Genomic DNA, 19,247 nt, shown 5'->3' with positions numbered 1-19,247 from the left:
TTTACTCAGGGTGCCAAAATGGAGAGGAGAAATAAACAATTATTTCATTTTAGTCCATCTTATTTTACAGGCATATCCAATCATTGTGCCCAACAGATTAGCATGAGAGAAGCTCTGTGGCCTAAGTCTGCCTTATAGACAGAATGACATTTCAGCATCTACCTTTCTTCCTCTTCTTTAAACTCCACTGCCCAAACCCCAGAGAGAGGTACAATAGATACACGCCAGGATAACATACTCTCACTACATCCTCTACTCGTCAGCAGAGCAATAAAAGAGACATTCGTTTCAAATGACTGGGCACACGTAGTTGACTGACTCTTATGCAAAGACAAGCACTTAGTAGTTTAGGGAGAGAAATTATATGGCACCCTATAACCCAACTGCACGTTTTCATCAATGTCCAAGCAAGAAGAAAAAAATGGCCTACTTTAATAGAAAGCTCTGGGTCCTCAACACTTTGCATGTGATGAACTAGTGTTAGATCTACTTTCCGCTCCTCTATAGCGCTCTTTCTCTGTCCTCCCATGTTATGTGAATTTTCCTCCCACCCTCAAATGTTTCGGCTAACCTAGGTTCTCCTAATGTGTTTTTGCGTTCTGCTTCTTTTTTTTTTGCCCCTTCTCTCCTTCTCGTTTGTAGCTTTTATTTTTGTAAACTGTGCATGTACAAGCGTCACTGACTCGATGGATATGTTTTAAAAACAAAAAAAAAGTGATTTCAGCTGCTGAAGCCATGCAAAACATTTTGAAATGCCCTTAAATATGGAAGATGTTTTCTGAATGCTTTATATTCTTTCTGCTGTAAAATAATAAAAAATGACAAAACTGTTGGAACATTGTCTTAAACCATTGCACATCTTTCTGCATGAGATTTGCTGTCTTTTGCAGCACATTCAGATAATGTTCCTTTTTTTGTTGCAAAAGGGTCTTTAAACACTCCTAAAAAAAATACAAACAGATAAAGAGTGGATACCAAAGATGTTTTATTGTGATCCACAAAAAGAATACCAATAATACACATGAATAATCATTTTTTAACAAACCTTCTGCTACATTCTGTATTCAGTATAACATACGAATGAGCAACATACAGTTAGGTTGGATGTGAATACGTATTAGTCTATTGTAAAATAATCTTAAGTAATGAGAAGATAAACCCTGAGTGCATTTTCTGGACACCCTTTGTATAAAATATCTTAACTCATTCACTGCCATAAAAGCTAACAGGTGCCCATTCCATTTGAACAGCAAGGACTGCATTCATAATTTTTCTGTTGTTGTTGTTGTTTGTTTTTAAATCTGTTTATACAAGACGTAAATCGACTGCCTCTCACGGAATGTTTAGCCTAATAAAAGTCCTGCTAAGGCCCACGCATTAAAGTCACTCAAGTTCTACAACTTGACTATATGAAAATGGAGCGAAAACAGATGTTTGAATTATATTCTCCATTGAAAGCTCTTAAAAGCTTTGAAAAGTAATCACTGTAAACATTGATTTTATTTCCAAAGACACACAAATTAATATTAAAGGAAAATAAAATGCCCGACCTCTTTGCCTGTAAGCCATTTGACATTTGCAGGCAATTGAAAACAAGAGTGTGCAGTATTCCAAAGGTTGCATATTTAGCGTCCTTGATCTAGTTAGAGGCTTTATTTATGTTTTTGTCAATCGTTTTTGCTTTAATAGCATGGCCAGTAAATGCAAAGAGGCGCGAATGTGTTCCAATTAACTGAAAAGCTGCAGGCAGCAATTTCAAATGTCTCTGTCTGAAATGCTACTATATGTTTGTCGCGTAATCATCAGAAAGGTGATGCTAGTATTTGGTCTCCTGTATCATAATGAGAAGTTTGGAGCAACAGTGACATTTAATTTTATGCTTGAAAAAGCAGGCTGCCCATTATGAGCTGCAAAGTATCATGAAAAGATGTTAAGATTTATATTCTGTATATATTTGGACCCCGCTTAAAGCAGATAGCTGTTGTCTGCCAGCACTTGCCAATAATATTGCTCTGTATTGGGTTGCACTTTTAAGGCAAGTTTTGTTCCATGGACTTTTGCCTAGATTGTTTTGTATCTACATCTTTTTAATATTAGAACTACAATCTGATTGACTAGTACAGGAGTGTTGTAGTACGCAATAACTGTGTCGCATATTTTAAAGGAAGGCACCATTGAAATGCAGTCTGAGAGCTCATCATGGACTGGATCTTTCAAATGTTATTTTGGGGGGCACCATCATTTTTTGCCTCTTTGCAACACAAAGACAAGCCAACATTATTATTTACAAGAAAATTCCTTGAAGGAATAGCCAGAATTATTGATTACAGTTTTTCGCGACAGTCGAGACATAATGAGCGAAACTTACCACACAGTTTAAAAATTGTTAACACACCAAAATCAACTGACATACATTCTATTCCCCCGAAGCTTACTTTGTAAACTACACACCTACACACTACCCACTAAAATACACCCACATTATACTCCAGATTATCAAATAAACCAAGACGTATCCTCTTCCATCATGAAACATTTTCCGAACCGTTTTTCCTCACAGGGGTGCTGGAGCCTATCCCAGCTAAATATGGGGCCCAGGCAGGGGACATGAGTGGCTATCCAATCGCAAGGCCCCAAGGGATGGAGAAACATTCACACTCACACTCAAACCTATGGGGCAATTTAGACTGTTCGTCCAGCCTATCATGCATGTTTTGGAGATTTGGGAGGAAACTGGATTACCTGGGGATAACCCACATGAGCCCGGGGAGAATATGCAAACCTACACAGTGAGGACCGGCCTTTAATCAAGTAATAAAAACGGCAGTGGACTGAAGCTGGTCCACGGGCTGGAGTTTAAAGACCCATTTTACAGGTAGCAGTTTATTTTTGCTTGAAGTAAGGGCGACCAACAGATGGCGACTTTACCCAACAAAACCCAACGCATCATCTTAAAAATACTACTGATGACCTCGTTTATTTTAAGTGGCTGCAAAGCCAATAAACAACTGAATTTAAGCATGAGTACAGTCAGACAGCATAAGTGCATTTTCATACAAACTGTCGAAAAGGAACTTGATGCCCTAAACTGTAAACTCATTTTAAAACAGTTTAGTCAGTAGTTTAGTGTGTTTTCATTCATTTCTTTATTCATTATCAGTACCAATTATCCTCACAAGGGGAGTATTTTCCTAAAAAAATACATATTAATTTAATCAAAAACTGTTTGGGATTTAAATATTTTTGCAATGCAATGTATCCAGGTGCATATTCTGTATATCACTAAAATCGCCCACTTGTCCTTTCAACAACATAGCATTCGCCATTGTTTGATTGTAAACTTTTATATTGTAGTCTGCTATTGTAATTATTAACTGTAAACAGATAATGCTGCATTCATAAAAAATCGGAGGTCCTTTGGACTCTAAAGGAAACACATCTCTGCTAGAAAACCTTTGCATTGCGTTACTACTTTTTGATCCCCTGGGCTTTATTCGTATAGTGACTGACTGCAAAACGTACCCCCCTTCACCAAATCTGTGAAGACTTTTTGCTTGACTGACGACAAAACGCGTCGTTACAAATGCTATTCGGCAGACAGGTAAGTTCTGAATTTCCCGGAGTACTCGAACGCAGCAAAGGATATCCGCCCACAACGAGTCCACTTCAACTGAAGGATTCAAGTTTCAATGTCTATTAGGCTTTTGTTTTGATCGATCACTAACAATTTATGCGAGCGAGAGGATCACTAAATTCAATCATCCGCTTGTGCAATTTTAACTAAAAAGCCTTTTAACGTGCTAGTTTAAAGGCAGACAAAGAATAAGTAAGGAAATGTATCCCACTTGTTGAAAACACCGCGAGAGACGCCGATGGGCAAAAGGTAGGTTTTAAACGCTATCCTGCATGATCTAAACTTCTAAAGACAAAAATGCTCTTTTTACTCGTTCGGTATTTTCGGAAATTCGATCTTGGTGTCCTTAAAACCCGCTTTAAGTTTGTGACCTAATTATGAGTTAGTTGACCACATTTGGATGAGTCACAGCCGTGATGAATACAAAACAGTCATCACGGTTATGACTCAGGCCAACTAAGTGTTGTTGTTTTTTGTTTATCATCATTGTGTTGTTGTTAATCATAATTGTGTTGTTGTACCACCTTGCTGCAGTGATGGCACAGTGATGGCAGAAATCCAGATAGATCAATCAAACCTACCCCGTGTTCAGGAAGGTGAGAAAACTACAGACACAACACCTTGTTTTATTTTTCATTTAAACTTTTTATTTGTATTTTTTTTTATGTTGGCTGTCTTTAACAGCGATAGATCATTGCCTTTAGTTTATTTGAATGAGTTACCCCATTTATGTTTGGGACAAAACAAATTATGGAATGGCCAACATGAAACATGTTTGAAATGTTTGTGACTTGTAACTTAAAACACAGCCATGATCTCTGGATGTTTCTCGTAGAAGCCGTGGTAGTATGGCATTCCCACACTAATGACAGGGATGGAAATAGTTGTGCATGTCTTTGGTATCGCGCTTGACCCTCTTCTGTTCATACAAAGCACTCACTGTCCGGCTATCATGCTTTTTTGGGAAGCAACACAGCGGTTACAAACTCAATGACTCTCTGTAAATCAGATGTCTTAACATGTTGACAATGTTTAGTCGTACTGTTGTATTTGACTATTTCGTTCAGGGGGGGGGGGGGGGGGGGGTTCTTCAAGAGCTCCGGGTTCCTTGTGTCCCACTTTTCCATCCAAAAGACCAGATGACTTGTGTGGCCTTTGTTTTCACACACATCCTTATCAGTTCCTTTTTTGGGCCCTGTCTTGCTGCTTCTGATAAAGCGCCATATGCCGAGGCAACACAGCTACCTCCGGAATTCCCCCACAGCCCCCGAGTCCTAATTTCTCTCTCCCTAACTGGCAATCCAGAATACAATTCATCCTTTTTCTGCTATAGAGCCAGGTTGGCCTACCCATGCCAAAGAATTGTGGCATAGAGACGCTGAGTTGTGAAGTATTCTGCAGGAAGGGGGGTCAGAGGTGTATTTTGAGTCAAAATAGAACATGTTATTTTCTGCTTGGGTCCATTTCTTAGTTTGGTATAGACTTGCTTTTATTGCTATCCAAGTGAAAAGTACATAGATTGCTTGTTTTTACAAAGTGCAAATGTCAACATGGTTGGCAAGACTTGGTTTTCTTTTAAAAGATCATTTTAAATCGTAACTCCCATTGTCTTCCCAGTTGAAATGAATTAGACGTCTGATGAATTCACCAATAAGTATTCCCAAATTCACCTTTCAATAAAGGAGGCATCTGAAATCATATGCTTTGATTCTTGCACAAAGAGAATCATGTTATTTTCTGCTAGGGTCCATTTCTACACTCTACACACACCTCCGGTCAGAGGATTCTGAGCAAAGCGTTTATATTTGTAATGTTTAATGTCCAAAGTAAGCAAAGCATTCTTCATTGCAAGCACATATATAATATTGATAACCCCAACACGTCTATTGCAATCGCTTTTAAAATGCACAATTCCGTTATTTAAATAAAAACACATCGCTGTCATTGTTATTCCAAAAATTCTAAAGAAATGTCAATGAGCTTTGCTTTGTAAATGTCATCATGGTAAAGAAAAAAAATCTTCCTTGGTCCAAAGGGAAATCGGGTATTAATCGGCTTTTATTTGAGACTTCATAAATCTGAGAATATTTACTGTTGAAACTCAAATTCGGATTATTTTGGAGAATGTAAAGTGAAGTATTTAATTGCGCACCAAATTAATTGTTCATTTGTTATTGCATGGTGGCCTGTTGGTCAGCTAATTAGCATTTCCACTTCACAGTTCCATGGTCGAGGGTTCAAACCTTTCTGGGTGAAGTTTGCATGTTCTTTCCTGGGCTTGCATGGGTTTTCTCCGGGCACTCTGGTTTCCTCCTGCATCCCAAAAACATGCAGAGTAGGCTGGTTGAACACTAGATTGCCCCTATGTGTGAGGGTGAATGGTCACCCGTCTCCTTGTGTCCTGCAATTGGTTGGCCACCAATTCAGGGTGTCCTATGCCAAAAGCTGGGTGGAATAGGCTCTGACACCCTCCCCAAAATATGCGGTACAGAGAATAAAAGAGTAGACAAAGTAAGACTTTTTCACTTGCTCACATTCGGATAATCGTTTGACTATGTTATCCTGGCTAATAAGAAACAATTATCTTATTTGGTCTAAACAAAAAAGGATGATGAAAGCAATCTGGCCAGAACTGCAATAAGTACATGTTTTTGACTCTTGGACCTGAATGCCTCATGCCATCCCTCTAAACCTGTTTAGCACACGGTGTGGGAGTCCCGCCCCTGGTTGGGCTATTTTCACTGAAGGGAGTTTGGAAAAACAAGTTAACCAGCAATTCTGACACACCCTCACAAGTCTTATGGAGAGTTTTCTTTCATTTTGTTGCATCCGTTGGCACTTGCTTCCCCTCATTCTGGCGTTTTGTCTCTGGATTTGCAGTCGACTTGTGGTTAAACTGCCACTTTGTGCTATTGGAGTGAATCTAAGACCTAATCCATCCTCACTGGCAGACAGAAGGCATAAGGCCACTTGGAAATCCATTTAGTGGACAGTCTCTTATGGCATTGAACAGGTGTAAGTAATAATGCATGTCTGTTGTTCTAGGCGGTTAAGTCTCTGTAAATTTACTGGGGTCATTCATAGTGTCAGCATTTGTCCAACTTGTTGTTTTACGGACAGATTTTTCCCATTTTGTTGAGTGAGTGTACCAATTTCCTTAAATTCAACTCATACTGGCGAAGCTCTTCTTATCTAAGAGGTTTGACAAGAATGGGGGTAGACGAGTCAAATGAAAATCGGAAAACTTAATTCAAACAATGATGACGCCTAGGAATCTCTTTCTACATTGGTTTTGGTGGGATTAAAAAAAAAACAAAAAAAATGGGCTTGGTCAGTTTGGGTTTATCTCTGAATACAGAGTGAATGATTTTAGTGTATTTTATAGTTTGACGTTTTACATGTTGAGACCACATGTTCATATTTAGGATTTCATTGATGCCTTTTCATGTTGCACACTTAAGCACTTATGCTGTTTTGTGACAATTTGAACTGTACATAAGAGGACACATGCACTCAAATATAAAATATTTTCATTTGCTTGCACAAGTCTTATTTTACCCTTACTTTCCTGCAAAAGTTACCAAAGTGCTCACCTTTCGATGGTGTTTACGTCTGCTGTCACCTTGTGTAGTATAAAACTTAGATTTTAGTTTTTAGGCCAATTTCCTTGTACATATGGAATATTTTGTTGCTTTGTAGTCCTTAAAATTTGAAAGTAAGAACATTTTCCAAAGCTGATCCTTTTCACTCGATTCCGATCCTCAGGTAATTTTGTGATTAGGCCCATTTCCCATTCACATGATCGATCGGATCGAGAACATCCCCTGACACAACATTGATTGGTTACTATAATATTTCCAGATGTTTAGCATCTGGACAATGTGCAAATGACAAAGAAGCCCAAAAGTAGTCTTTGGACATCCTGCCAGCTTGCTTGGGGAAGGGATTAAACTGATGTTTTCACTCGCAGGTGTTACTCACCTGATGGGCTATGTTCAAAAAAACGGCATACATTGCTCAGAAGATGAGTTAATATTAATGAGGACCCCTCACTGACTACATTTTCCTCTCTGTTAAGTGTGCCAGAACTTTGCTGTGTTGGAAGATGGAGTGTTGGCACACACTCTCCAGGAGCAGGAAAGTAAGTAGAGTGTCGGCTACCATGTGATAACTCAACAATGCTTCACCTGATGTCAATTATGTGGTTCTTCAACCTCTGTGTGTCTTGTACGAACATTATTTTCAATGTGACTTAATAAGAACAGATCTGTCTAACCTTTGAACGTTGATTCATGCGTAATAGATTGGATACTCTCTCACCCTTTGGTGTTTTGCCCACATAGTCGAGCAGTACTACACCACGAACATTCAGAAGAGCCAGCTGGTGCAAAATGACATCCGTGTGGCCAAGCAGCTCCAGGATGAGGAGGAGCACAACCGGACACTACAAAGAGCCCTCCTAAACCAAGAGTCCAGACACCTGTAAGGGGATCGCTCGGCTGCCATTTTACTTGACTAATTGTATTTATACATTTTCATGAAAAAATGAATTATTCTCTGTCCTTGTTGTCTGAAAGGGAGGAGCAGGACTTTGAGTATGCCCGCGTAATCCAGGAGCAGCTCCGGCGGCGGGCAGAGGAGGACTGGAGGAGAGAGCAGGATGACGAGGTAATTGCAAAGTACCATGCTTTAAATTTAGTTGGGTTCATGCACGTGCGTATAGAGGTGTGGTTCTTCTAATTTATTGGCTGCCAATGACGACAGACTCCAGTCACTCACAGACCCTTACATCAGGGGTAAATGCATATGTTAAAACATTTTCCTGTAAGTTAAAAGGACATTTGTTCTGGTAAGGCCACATAATATAATACTGTTCTATGTAAAAATGCTGCCCCCCTTCCAATGGAAAATATAGCCTAAATGCCCAGAGTACAGTAATCCCACGAATATCGCGGTTAATGTTGACCAGACTTCATGTACAAGCAAATAAAAATAAACTTTGTAATAACCGTTGTGGAGGGCAACATTTTTTAAAGGGAGAAGAAAACAACAAAGACCAAAAATGTAACGTAAGCACACACTGTGAAGCAACCACATGGTAACCATCAATCAGCTTGTTCCACTGTGCACACTAAACCGCCCTTTAAGAAATGTTCTTTCTTTAAGAGCACATTGAAATAGAATGACTGATATTTAAGTGCTTTAGAAAAGAAGAGCATAGTAAGAACAAAACTTTCTGACTGGTACAGGGTTAGAGTTGTTTCACTTGGCCCCTCTGGAGTAATATTTTCCTTTGGCCTGTAACTTCCTTCTAGAGAATGCTGCTTTGTGAGGGACACAAACAGCCCTTTTTGGCGGATGTGAGACTGGAGCACCATTTGGGCGGCCTAGTTTTGTGTTCAGGGTTATGAGCATTTATCTTTCTAAATTAACTTATTTATTTGTATCATCCTATCTGTGGAGAACTTTTATTGGGAAGACTTTCTTGAGTGGGCATCTTAGCTGCGGTGTTTATTACATCCATGTCTCCCTCTTGGTTGTTCCTTTAATTACCGAACAGGAGGCATGTGGGATAAAATGCCAAATCCCTGTGGCACTGTATACTTAACCTGACATAGCAATCAGCTAATTGTCTGTTCATCTTGCCAAAGCTGCTGACTGACACACATTTGAACTGCTTTGTCGCTTTGTGATGGGAATCACTCTGCATACCTAGCTTGGGTTGCTGTAGTCAGAATTGCCAAGCATATGTTGATAACAATAAAAAGACTTGAAAAGATGGTACCAAGTCAGTGGCAGTACATTGGTCATACAGTGCAAGTTATTTTGCCATTGCTGGTGATGAAGGGGAGAAACCTTGACAAAATTCTGATCGTTCAATCTTTTCTGTTGGCGCAATCGTCTGAAATCCATCCTAGTTCATAATTCTATTAACAACAATTAACAACATATATTTGTATCTGTTCATACAAAGGAAATGGCTAAACAAATGCAGGCCGAAGAAGAGCAGAGAATGAGGAGAGCCAGAGATGAAGAACGCCATGGAGGTACACTTTTACCTTCTCTTCTCTTAGCGTTTTTTTTTTCAGTCAGACTTTACATAATTTTTTATGTATTTATTTATTTGAATTATATTATTTCTGCAATTCATCTGATTTTTTTGGGTGTATCAAACAGTGTTATGTTACTTCAACTTGATTGGGATTTTTCTATATGTATACATTTTGAAGGGGATTGATTGCATGGTAGGCCGTAAATTCGATACACGGGCCTTTAGTGAGGACTCGCCGGACTTACTCCACATTTTAGTGCATTGAGTTTAAATCACAATTATAAAAACAATCATCACTCTGATATTACAGTAAAAGTGTGCCTTCAGGTGACATGTTTACATCCAATCTTTATTCACCAAAAAACTAAAAGAATATTGGAATTAAATACTCACACAGTACTCAAACACTGAACAACCTTTTTTGATAACAAAAATAATTTTATTTTGCTTGGTCGAGCTCACCCTCATAGGAGAATTAGCATACAATTTCAACAACTATTACTTTTGTTAGGATTGCAGGGTGCTGGAGTCTATCCCAGTTGACATCGGGTGAAAGGAGGATAAAATTACCGAATGGAAAAACTCCAATTAAGCAAAATGGCCTTTGCTGCTCAAACACTTGCAATTTCAGTTTCAATTTTGCAGGTGTAAGCAAAGTTCACACAGTTGTTAGAAAAGCAAGGGGGTGTCAGGTGTGGTTTTAAAATATGACTGTACAGTGTTCCCTCGGTTATCGCGGTTAATGGGGACCGGGACCACCCGCGATAAGTGAATTTCCGCAAAGTAGGGATTCCCCTTCAAAAATGCTTAATTTGAATTTAATTTTAAAAAAGATCTTTTTTTAAATGTTTTTTTATCCCCCTGTATACAGTACACCATATAGAATACGGGTAGAGAGAGTGAAATTCATGTTACAACAACAAAAACTGTAAAATAGGTTGTTTCAATGTAATATTTGTATTTTTCCCCCCCCAAAAAATCTGCGAAGCTCTGAGTCCGCGGTAGCTGAACCGCGAAGTAGTGAGGTAACACTGTATTGCAATTCATATTGAACCACCAGCATGGCTGAGCAGCTCTACTGTGAGAGTCGGAGAATGTTTATTATTCATCATTAACTGCTTTTGTCAAGTACCCGCTAACTGCTTCACACAACCTCCCTGCTTTTTTTGTTTGCCATTTAAAAAAAAAAAGGCAGCTCCAGTGATTCTGCATCGTCGTCACCAAGGCAACGTGCAGTCGGCAGACGTCAATTGAGTCAGACGCAAGACTCGCATTCCACCGCTAGGTGGCAGTATTCTATTTTTTCTAACTCTCCAGATTACTACAACAGCCCTCCTCTGCCTAACTATCCCAGGGGTAGAGTGGCATCTTACCAAACTACAAGTTTAAATGAAGGGCAGCGACATTCCCATGGGCAATTCCTGGAAGAACTGAAAGAGTCAGTGCATGGAAACTCAGTTTTCTTTGAGCAAAGACGAAACATAAGAAACAACACAGTGCCTCTCCCTCGAAGATTATCTTTACATTTACCTCGTGAGAGAGGCAACAAGAGTCTGCAGGCTCCCAGCCAAATTGCTGAGGAGAGTGAAGACCAGTATTATGGCATTCAAGAGAAGAGAAGGGCTGGCGACTGGGAACGGGAAATCAATCACCATATGGGAAATGGGACTCGGTCGCTGTGTGATGACCAAGCAAGATCCTGTCCGCCCGAGGCTCGTGAACGGCGGTGGCGTCGCAGCGAATCCGTCCTGGTGCCCGTGCGATCAAGACACGGTGACCGTGGCCCGTCCAGGACGTGGAGTTACAGAGACAGCGCTGACAAACGCGTCCGCTTTGCAGCAGACGACGAGAGCACCGACGAACAGCCGAACACAAACATTCGGGTTTGGGAGATGCTCGGACAGGTTCTCAGAGAACGGGGCATCCCTGTGAGTTTGGGGGGAGGTGGAGCTCCGCTGAAAATAGGAAAGCAAAGCCAAGAGGGTGGAACAGTACTTGTCAGGAGTGACCCCAAACCACATCAGATGCCTTTTCAGAGATTGGCCTCCGCCAGGCACAGTTTCCATGGGGACGTTAGGGAGTGGAGATTAACTCGCCGCGAGAGCAGAGTATCTGAAGACAGCTACAAAGGAAATGGAGAGCATTCTGAAATCAGAGACACTAGAAGTTTGGAGCGCCACAACATGGATGAGGGAAGCACCGCAAGGGAGGGTGCAGTTGAGAGAAAAACTGGCAGAAACTGGCACAAGACTGTAAAAAACTATTTGAGTTCAGAGGAGCAGGCAGAAAGAAAAGAGCCGCGGCTTCCCCGGAGAACCCTCAGCGGGGGCTGGGTCAAGTCGAGACTCATGGCAGCAGGTATCGTAACAACCCGAAATGCTGCCAACTGCAACCTGCAGGATGAGCACATCCGATGCTATTTCCCGTCCGAGTTTGATTCTGCCTGACCTTCATGGACAAACTTTGGATCTGGTTGTGGTGCTTGGGGTTTTCCAGCTACAATGATAGTTTCTTCTTTGATTCTTGCAATTTCATATTTAATGCGTGTTTCGCTCATCCATACTCTTTTCCAGTCTTGAATCAGCCTAAAAATGAAAACTTGACTGCCTCTTATGATTTGTTGAATTGGTTGTTTGATCTTCTTTTGCTTCTCTGGTGAATTTTTGTAATTCTTCAATATTATTCTCATACACTGCCGTTAGTAGTCGCTGCTGGACTAGTAACCTTGAGTGTATCATTAGGAGCATCACTGGCCCCTAAAAAGAGGCAGACAAGCCTGGACTTGGGCGACCTGCAGCAGGTCTTGTGTGATGAGGAGATGGCCCGCAAATTACAAGAGCAAGAAGGCAAGCAGTTGACAAAGGTAAGGTTTCATGATACGATGCAAATTTGGTTGGTTTGTAAACACATTTGTGAACACTGTATAATATTCCCTTTACTATTCCTTCCTTTGGCAGAACTCTCAGTCCAGGCAACGTCATTGTTACCCTGAGGGGGACTTCCGCGTAGCTCAGGTGGCCCAAGATGAGGTATGCTGTGGTGTGACCATTACCTCATTGTCATGCTATAGTGTCACATCCACAACCCTGACTGAGCTGTAACTTCCAGGAAATTGCTCGTTATATGCAAAAGCAAGAGGTCAAGTCAAACCGCTTATCACGCCAGTTGGAAGGACCAGGATCATGGCAGGAACACCGGGCCATGATGAGTCATCACGACCGCCGAATGGCACGAGATAAACCGGTAAGAAGTCGTCACACCAACTCTGGATATATCAGAATCTCTACTAAACATTAGTTTAAAATTCTGGGTAAAATGAAGGCCAAGGCTAAACCATTGCTGTGGGGTATTTTTTTAGTTATTTAATATTTCTATTTAAAACTGCATACTAGTAATTATTTTGATTTTTTTTTTTCATGTTATTTCATAGGAGTGAATAATCCTTGGAATCCAGTGCTGACATTTAGGAAATACATCAAATACATATAGTATAAATTATTCTAACTTCACAGAGTTACTTGACAAACATATTCCAAAAATGTTAGTGATCTGCTTGCCAGTTGTGCTTATTTCCCCTTGATAGGTTCATTAATAATTACCCTTTGTAATTATCAATAACTGCAGGCAGACATCTTATTCAATTATTGACATTTAATTAAATAGATTGGATCACAGATAAGAAACCTTAAGGGAGGAGATCTTCAAAAGTATCCTCTCGAACCGTATTTCTGTACAGCTTTAAGGCATTTTGAATAAAAACAATCACGCCTTCATTTGACCTAACAATCATATAACAATTACATAATGAAGTCCGAAGTGTCCGAGTGTTATGGAAGTGGCAGATATCCGTATCTGTTGTTGGACCTTGGCGTCTCCTTGCCTTGGATAAGTCCGTGTGAGAGTTGACGAGGCGGCAGTTTATGACCTCGATCCGAACAATAGAAAGACTTTTAATGATTTAACAAAGAAATGAATTACTACACATGTATAATAGTAATACAGAATAAACCCAACACCCCTCTTGGTTTCTATTTTGGTATTCTGCTATCATTATAGTTTCCAGATTGTCATTTTCAAACTCTTTGAAACTTTAATTTTTGTGTGCGCTTAATATAACATAAGAATAATCATACTTAAATCCAATGTGAGGCTATTTCACCCACCACAGGAAATGGTTTGTTCCTTAAAGCCTACTTGATAAAAAGTGCCTAGAGGTTAAATGCACAAAAAATAATTTGACTTCATTGTCTGCATCTTTTTGTCAGATCCCGAGAGAGCGATTGGACTCAGAGGGGCTCCCTTCCCCCACTGAGGACTACTCACCTGAGAACCAGCCTCCCAGCCCCATCTCTACACTAGCGTACTTATCCTAGCACAAGCATGTCCCGTCTCCATTTCGACCTCATGTCACGCTGACTCGGCAAGTGTTGTGTGTTCCAGACAATCCCAGCCAGCCCGAAACATTGCGGAGGAGTTGGATCCGACTTTCCAGGCCAAGAGCCAAGGTGCAGACATCCTCCGAACGGGTCAAAACGGTAACGTAAATCAGACTTAGAACACTTAGTTTACCGTTATCACAAGATGCACATCCACATGGTTTTCCGTGAATGCAGGCACTGCCCGTCAATCAGTTCCTGACGTGCACGACTTCCTCGGTGAGGCCACTTTCATCCCACCCACCAAGCGTCAAAAGGACAAAGCGGGACGCACTAAATCCAAAGAAAAGAAGGAAAATTGCAAGCAACAATAATGTTCAAAAAGTGGACACTGACGCTTTTTTAATGGCTATTTTTTAACACTACATGTCTGACACTCGATTTGTTTTGTAAACTACAAACAATGGTTCAGTTGCCCCAGCAGCACTTTAGAGCAGGAAAGTTTGAGACACTTTTTCTTCTTCCTGTAAACAATTGAATAAAAGGGAATCCTGCCATGCTTTTGAGTTCAAGTAATTCTATTAAATGTACACCAACCTTGTTCAATAAAAACTGAACTATGTGGGGTTTGTTTTGGGGTTAAAGTGCACAATAGCTTTTGAATTTGTTGATTAAAAAACAGACACTGCTGTACACTTAACATTTCACTAACATTCATTTGCTGATACAATAGTTCTCAGTATATTGAGAAACTACTTAAAAGGCCTAACAGTACAAGGTCATTTAAAATATATATATATTGAACACCCTATGTTTTTTGTGTAAAAAGCCTTACAATGCATAGTACTTTTTCAAAGATTTGCCCTTACTGTTCATGGTATTTTTTTAATTTAAATAAAAGCCTTACTATACATGGTCTTTTTTTTTAAGCCTATACGTGGTCATTTAAAAAAAAAAACCTTACTCTACATGGTGTCATACTATGCATAGCTTTTAAAAAAATGCCTTACTATACATGGTTATTTTTTTAAATAAAAAGCCTTACTATACATGATCATTTTTTTAATAAAAAGCCTTACTATACTTGGTCATTTTTTTAATAAAAAGCCTTACTATACTTGGTCATTTTTTTAATAAAAAGCCTTACTATACTTGGTCATTTTTTTAATAAAAAGCCTTACTATACTTGGTCATTTTTTTAATAAAAAGCCTTACTATACATGGTCATTTTTTTTTAATAAAAAAACTTACTATACATGGTCATTTTTTTAATAAAAAGCCTTACTATTCATGGTCATTTTTTTAATAAAAAGCCTTACTATACATGGTCATTTTTTTAATAAAAAGCCTTACTATACATGGTCATTTTTTAAATAAAAAGCCTTACTATACATGGTCATTTTTTTAATAAAAAGCCTTACTATACATGGTCATTTTTTTAATAAAAAGCCTTACTATACATGGTCATTTTTTAAATTAAAAGCCTTACTATACATGGTCATTTTGTAATAAAAAGCCTTACTATACTTGGTCATTTTTTTAATAAAAAGCCTTACTATACTTGGTCATTTTTTTAATAAAAAGCCTTACTATACTTGGTCATTTTTTTAATAAAAAGCCTTACTATACATGGTCATTTTTTTTTAATAAAAAAACTTACTATACATGGTCATTTTTTTAATAAAAAGCCTTACTATTCATGGTCATTTTTTTAATAAAAAGCCTTACTATACATGGTCATTTTTTAAATAAAAAGCCTTACTATACATGGTCATTTTTTTAATAAAAAGCCTTACTATACATGGTCATTTTTTTAATAAAAAGCCTTACTATACTTGGTCATTTTTTTAATAAAAAGCCTTACTATACTTGGTCATTTTTTTAATAAAAAGCCTTACTATACTTGGTCATTTTTTTAATAAAAAGCCTTACTATACATGGTCATTTTTTTTTAATAAAAAAACTTACTATACATGGTCATTTTTTTAATAAAAAGCCTTACTATTCATGGTCATTTTTTTAATAAAAAGCCTTACTATACATGGTCATTTTTTTAATAAAAAGCCTTACTATACATGGTCATTTTTTTAATAAAAAGCCTTACTATACATGGTCATTTTTTAAATAAAAAGCCTTACTATACATGGTCATTTTTTTAATAAAAAGCCTTACTATACATGGTCATTTTTTAAATTAAAAGCCTTACTATACATGCTCATTTTTTTAATAAAAAGCCTTACTATACATGGTCATTTTTTAAATAAAAAGCCTTACTATACATGGTCATTTTTTAAATAAAAAGCCTTACTATACATGGTCATTTTTTTAATAAAAAGCCTTACTATACATGGTCATTTTTTTAAATAAAAAGCCTTACTATACATGGTCATTTTTTAAATTAAAAGCCTTACTATACATGCTCATTTTTTTAATAAAAAGCCTTACTATACATGGTCATTTTTTAAATAAAAAGCCTTACTATACATGGTCATTTTTTAAATAAAAAGCCTTACTATACATGGTCATTTTTTTAATAAAAAGCCTTACTATACATGGTCATTTTTTTAAATAAAAAGCCTTACTATACATGGTCATTTTTTTAAATAAAAAGCCTTACTATACATGGTCATTTTTTTAAATAAAAAGCCTTACTATACATGGTCATTTTGTAATAAAAAGCCTTACTATACTTGGTCATTTTTTTAATAAAAAAAACATACTATACATGGTCATTTTTTTTAAATAAAAAGCCTTACTATACATAGTCATTTTTTTAATAAAAAGCCTTACTATACATAGTGATTTTTTTAATAAAAAGCCTTACTATACTTGGTCATTTTTTAAATAAAAAGCCTTACTATACTTGGTCATTTTTTAAATAAAAAGCCTTACTATACTTGGTCATTTTTTAAATAAAAAGCCTTACTATACTTGGTCATTTTTTTAATAAAAAGCCTTACTATACTTGGTCATTTTTTTAATAAAAAGCCTTACTATACATGGTCATTTTTTAAATAAAAAGCCTTACTATACATGGTCATTTTTTTAATAAAAAGCCTTACTATACATGGTCATTTTTTTAATAAAAAGCCTTACTATACTTGGTCATTTTTTTAATAAAAAGCCTTACTATACATGGTCATTTTTTAAATAAAAAGCCTTACTATACTTGGTCATTTCTGTAATAAAAAAACATTCTATACATGGTAATTTTTTTAATAAAAAGCCTTACTATACATGGTCATTTTTTTTAATAAAAAGCCTTACTATACATGGTCATTTTTTAATAAAAAGCCTTACTATACATGGTCATTTTTTTAATAAAAAGCTTTACTATACATGGTCATTTTGTAATAAAAAGCCTTACTATACATGGTCATTTTTTAATAAAAAGCCTTACTATACATGGTCATTTTTTTAATAAAAAGCCTTACTATTCATGGTCATTTTTTTAATAAAATGCCTTACTATTCATGGTCATTTTTTTAAATAAATTCCTTACTATACATGGTCATTTTTTTAATAAATAGCCTTACTAGACATGGTCAATTTTTTAATAAAAAGCCTTACTATACATGGCCATTTTTTAATAAAAAGCCTTACTATACATGGTCATTTTTTTAAATTAAAAGCCTTACAATACATGGTCATTTTTTTTAATAAAAAGCCTTACTATACATGGTCATTTTTTTAATAAAAAGCCTTACTATACATGGTCATTTTTTAAATTAAAAGCCTTACTATACATGGTCATTTTTTTTATAAAAAGCCTTACTATACTTGGTCATTTTTTTAATAAAAAGCCTTACTATACTTGGTCATTTTTTTAATAAAAAGCCTTACTATACTTGGTCATTTTTTTAATAAAAAGCCTTACTATACATGGTCATTTTTTTAATAAAAAGCCTTACTATACATGGTCATTTTTTTAATTAAAAGCCTTACTATTCATGGTCATTTTTTTAATAAAAAGCCTTACTATACATGGTCATGTTTTTAAATAAAAAGCCTTACTATACATGGTCATTTTTTTAAATAAAAAGCCTTACTATACATGGTCATTTTGTAATAAAAAGCCCTACTATACATGGTCATTTTGTAATAAAAAGCCTTACTATACATGGTCATTTTTTTAATAAAAAGCCTTACTATACATGGTCATTTTTTTAATAAAAAGCCTTACTATACTTGGTCATTTTTTTAATAAAAAGCCTTACTAAACATGGTCATTTTTTTAATAAAAAGCCTTACTATACATGGTCATTTTTTTTAAATTAAAAGCCTTACTATACATGGTCATTTTTTAAATAAAAAGCCTTACTATACTTGGTCATTTTTTTAGTAAAAAGCCTTACTATACTTGGTCATTTTTTTTAATAAAAAAACATCCTATACATGGTCATTTTTTAATAAAAAGCCTTACTATTCATGGTCATTTTTTTAATAAAAAGCCTTACTATACATGGTCATTTTTTAAATAAAAAGCCTTACTATACATGGTCATTTTTTTAATAAAAAGCCTTACTATACATGGTCATTTTTTTAATAAAAAGCCTTACTATACTTGGTCATTTTTTTAATAAAAAGCCTTACTATACTTGGTCATTTTGTAATAAAAAGCCTTACTAAACATGGTCATTTTTTTTAATAAAAAGCCTTACTATACATGGTCATTTTTTTAATAAAAAGCCTTACTATACTTGGTCATTTTTTTAATAAAAAGCCTTACTATACTTGGTCATTTTTTTAATAAAAAGCCTTACTATACATGGTCATTTTTTTAGTAAAAAGCCTTACTATACTTGGTCATTTTTTTTAATAAAAAAACATCCTATACATGGTCATTTTTTTTAATAAAAAGCCTTACTATACATGGTCATTTTTTTAATAAAAAGCCTTACTATACTTCCAACTTGCATATTTCAGAAGTCACTGTAGTCCAGTGGCAAGTACATTGCTCAGAACTTGGGACGGTGAAGTTGAAATCAGGAGTGTGTTCAAGGCCTCTCTTTGCTACTGTCAATTTCTTTATCGAGATAATGAAAGGATAAATATAACTTCCAAATTTGAGATTTCAGAAGTCACTGTGGTCCACTGGACCACTGTGACTTCTGAAATGTATAATTTGGGAGTTATATTTATCCTTTCATTATCTCGATAAAGAAATTGAAAAAATCCAAAGAGT

The 19,247-nt window shown here is 36.6% G+C and overlaps 1 protein-coding gene across 3 annotated transcripts; it reads left to right on the top strand.

The window, feature by feature from the left end:
- The first annotated feature begins 3,554 nt into the window (after window positions 1-3,554).
- On the top strand, window positions 3,555-14,463 carry ccdc187 (coiled-coil domain containing 187). Of its 3 annotated transcripts, XM_077726842.1 has the most exons (13): window positions 3,555-3,883; window positions 4,169-4,230; window positions 7,713-7,775; window positions 7,978-8,116; window positions 8,212-8,302; window positions 9,609-9,681; window positions 10,878-12,044; window positions 12,428-12,549; window positions 12,644-12,715; window positions 12,795-12,929; window positions 13,952-14,046; window positions 14,127-14,221; window positions 14,300-14,463. In XM_077726842.1, the coding sequence occupies exons 1-13, from the start codon at window positions 3,873-3,875 to the stop codon at window positions 14,434-14,436; spliced, it is 2,262 nt and encodes a 753-aa protein (XP_077582968.1). In that variant the 5' UTR covers window positions 3,555-3,872; the 3' UTR covers window positions 14,437-14,463. The 3 variants fall into 3 exon arrangements, with proteins under 3 accessions (XP_077582968.1, XP_077582986.1, XP_077582977.1); XM_077726860.1 differs by lacking the exon at window positions 10,878-12,044 and having other exon boundaries at window positions 3,573-3,883; XM_077726851.1 differs by lacking the exons at window positions 3,555-3,883; window positions 4,169-4,230 and adding an exon at window positions 6,451-6,649.
- The last annotated feature ends 4,784 nt before the right edge of the window (window positions 14,464-19,247 follow it).

The sequence above is a fragment of the Stigmatopora nigra genome, chromosome 1 (assembly GCF_051989575.1).
Source record: "Stigmatopora nigra isolate UIUO_SnigA chromosome 1, RoL_Snig_1.1, whole genome shotgun sequence".
NCBI classification, from domain to species: domain Eukaryota; kingdom Metazoa; phylum Chordata; class Actinopteri; order Syngnathiformes; family Syngnathidae; genus Stigmatopora; species Stigmatopora nigra.
The sequence above is the reverse complement of the archived record's forward strand: the minus strand, read 5'-3'. Positions and strand labels throughout refer to the sequence as shown.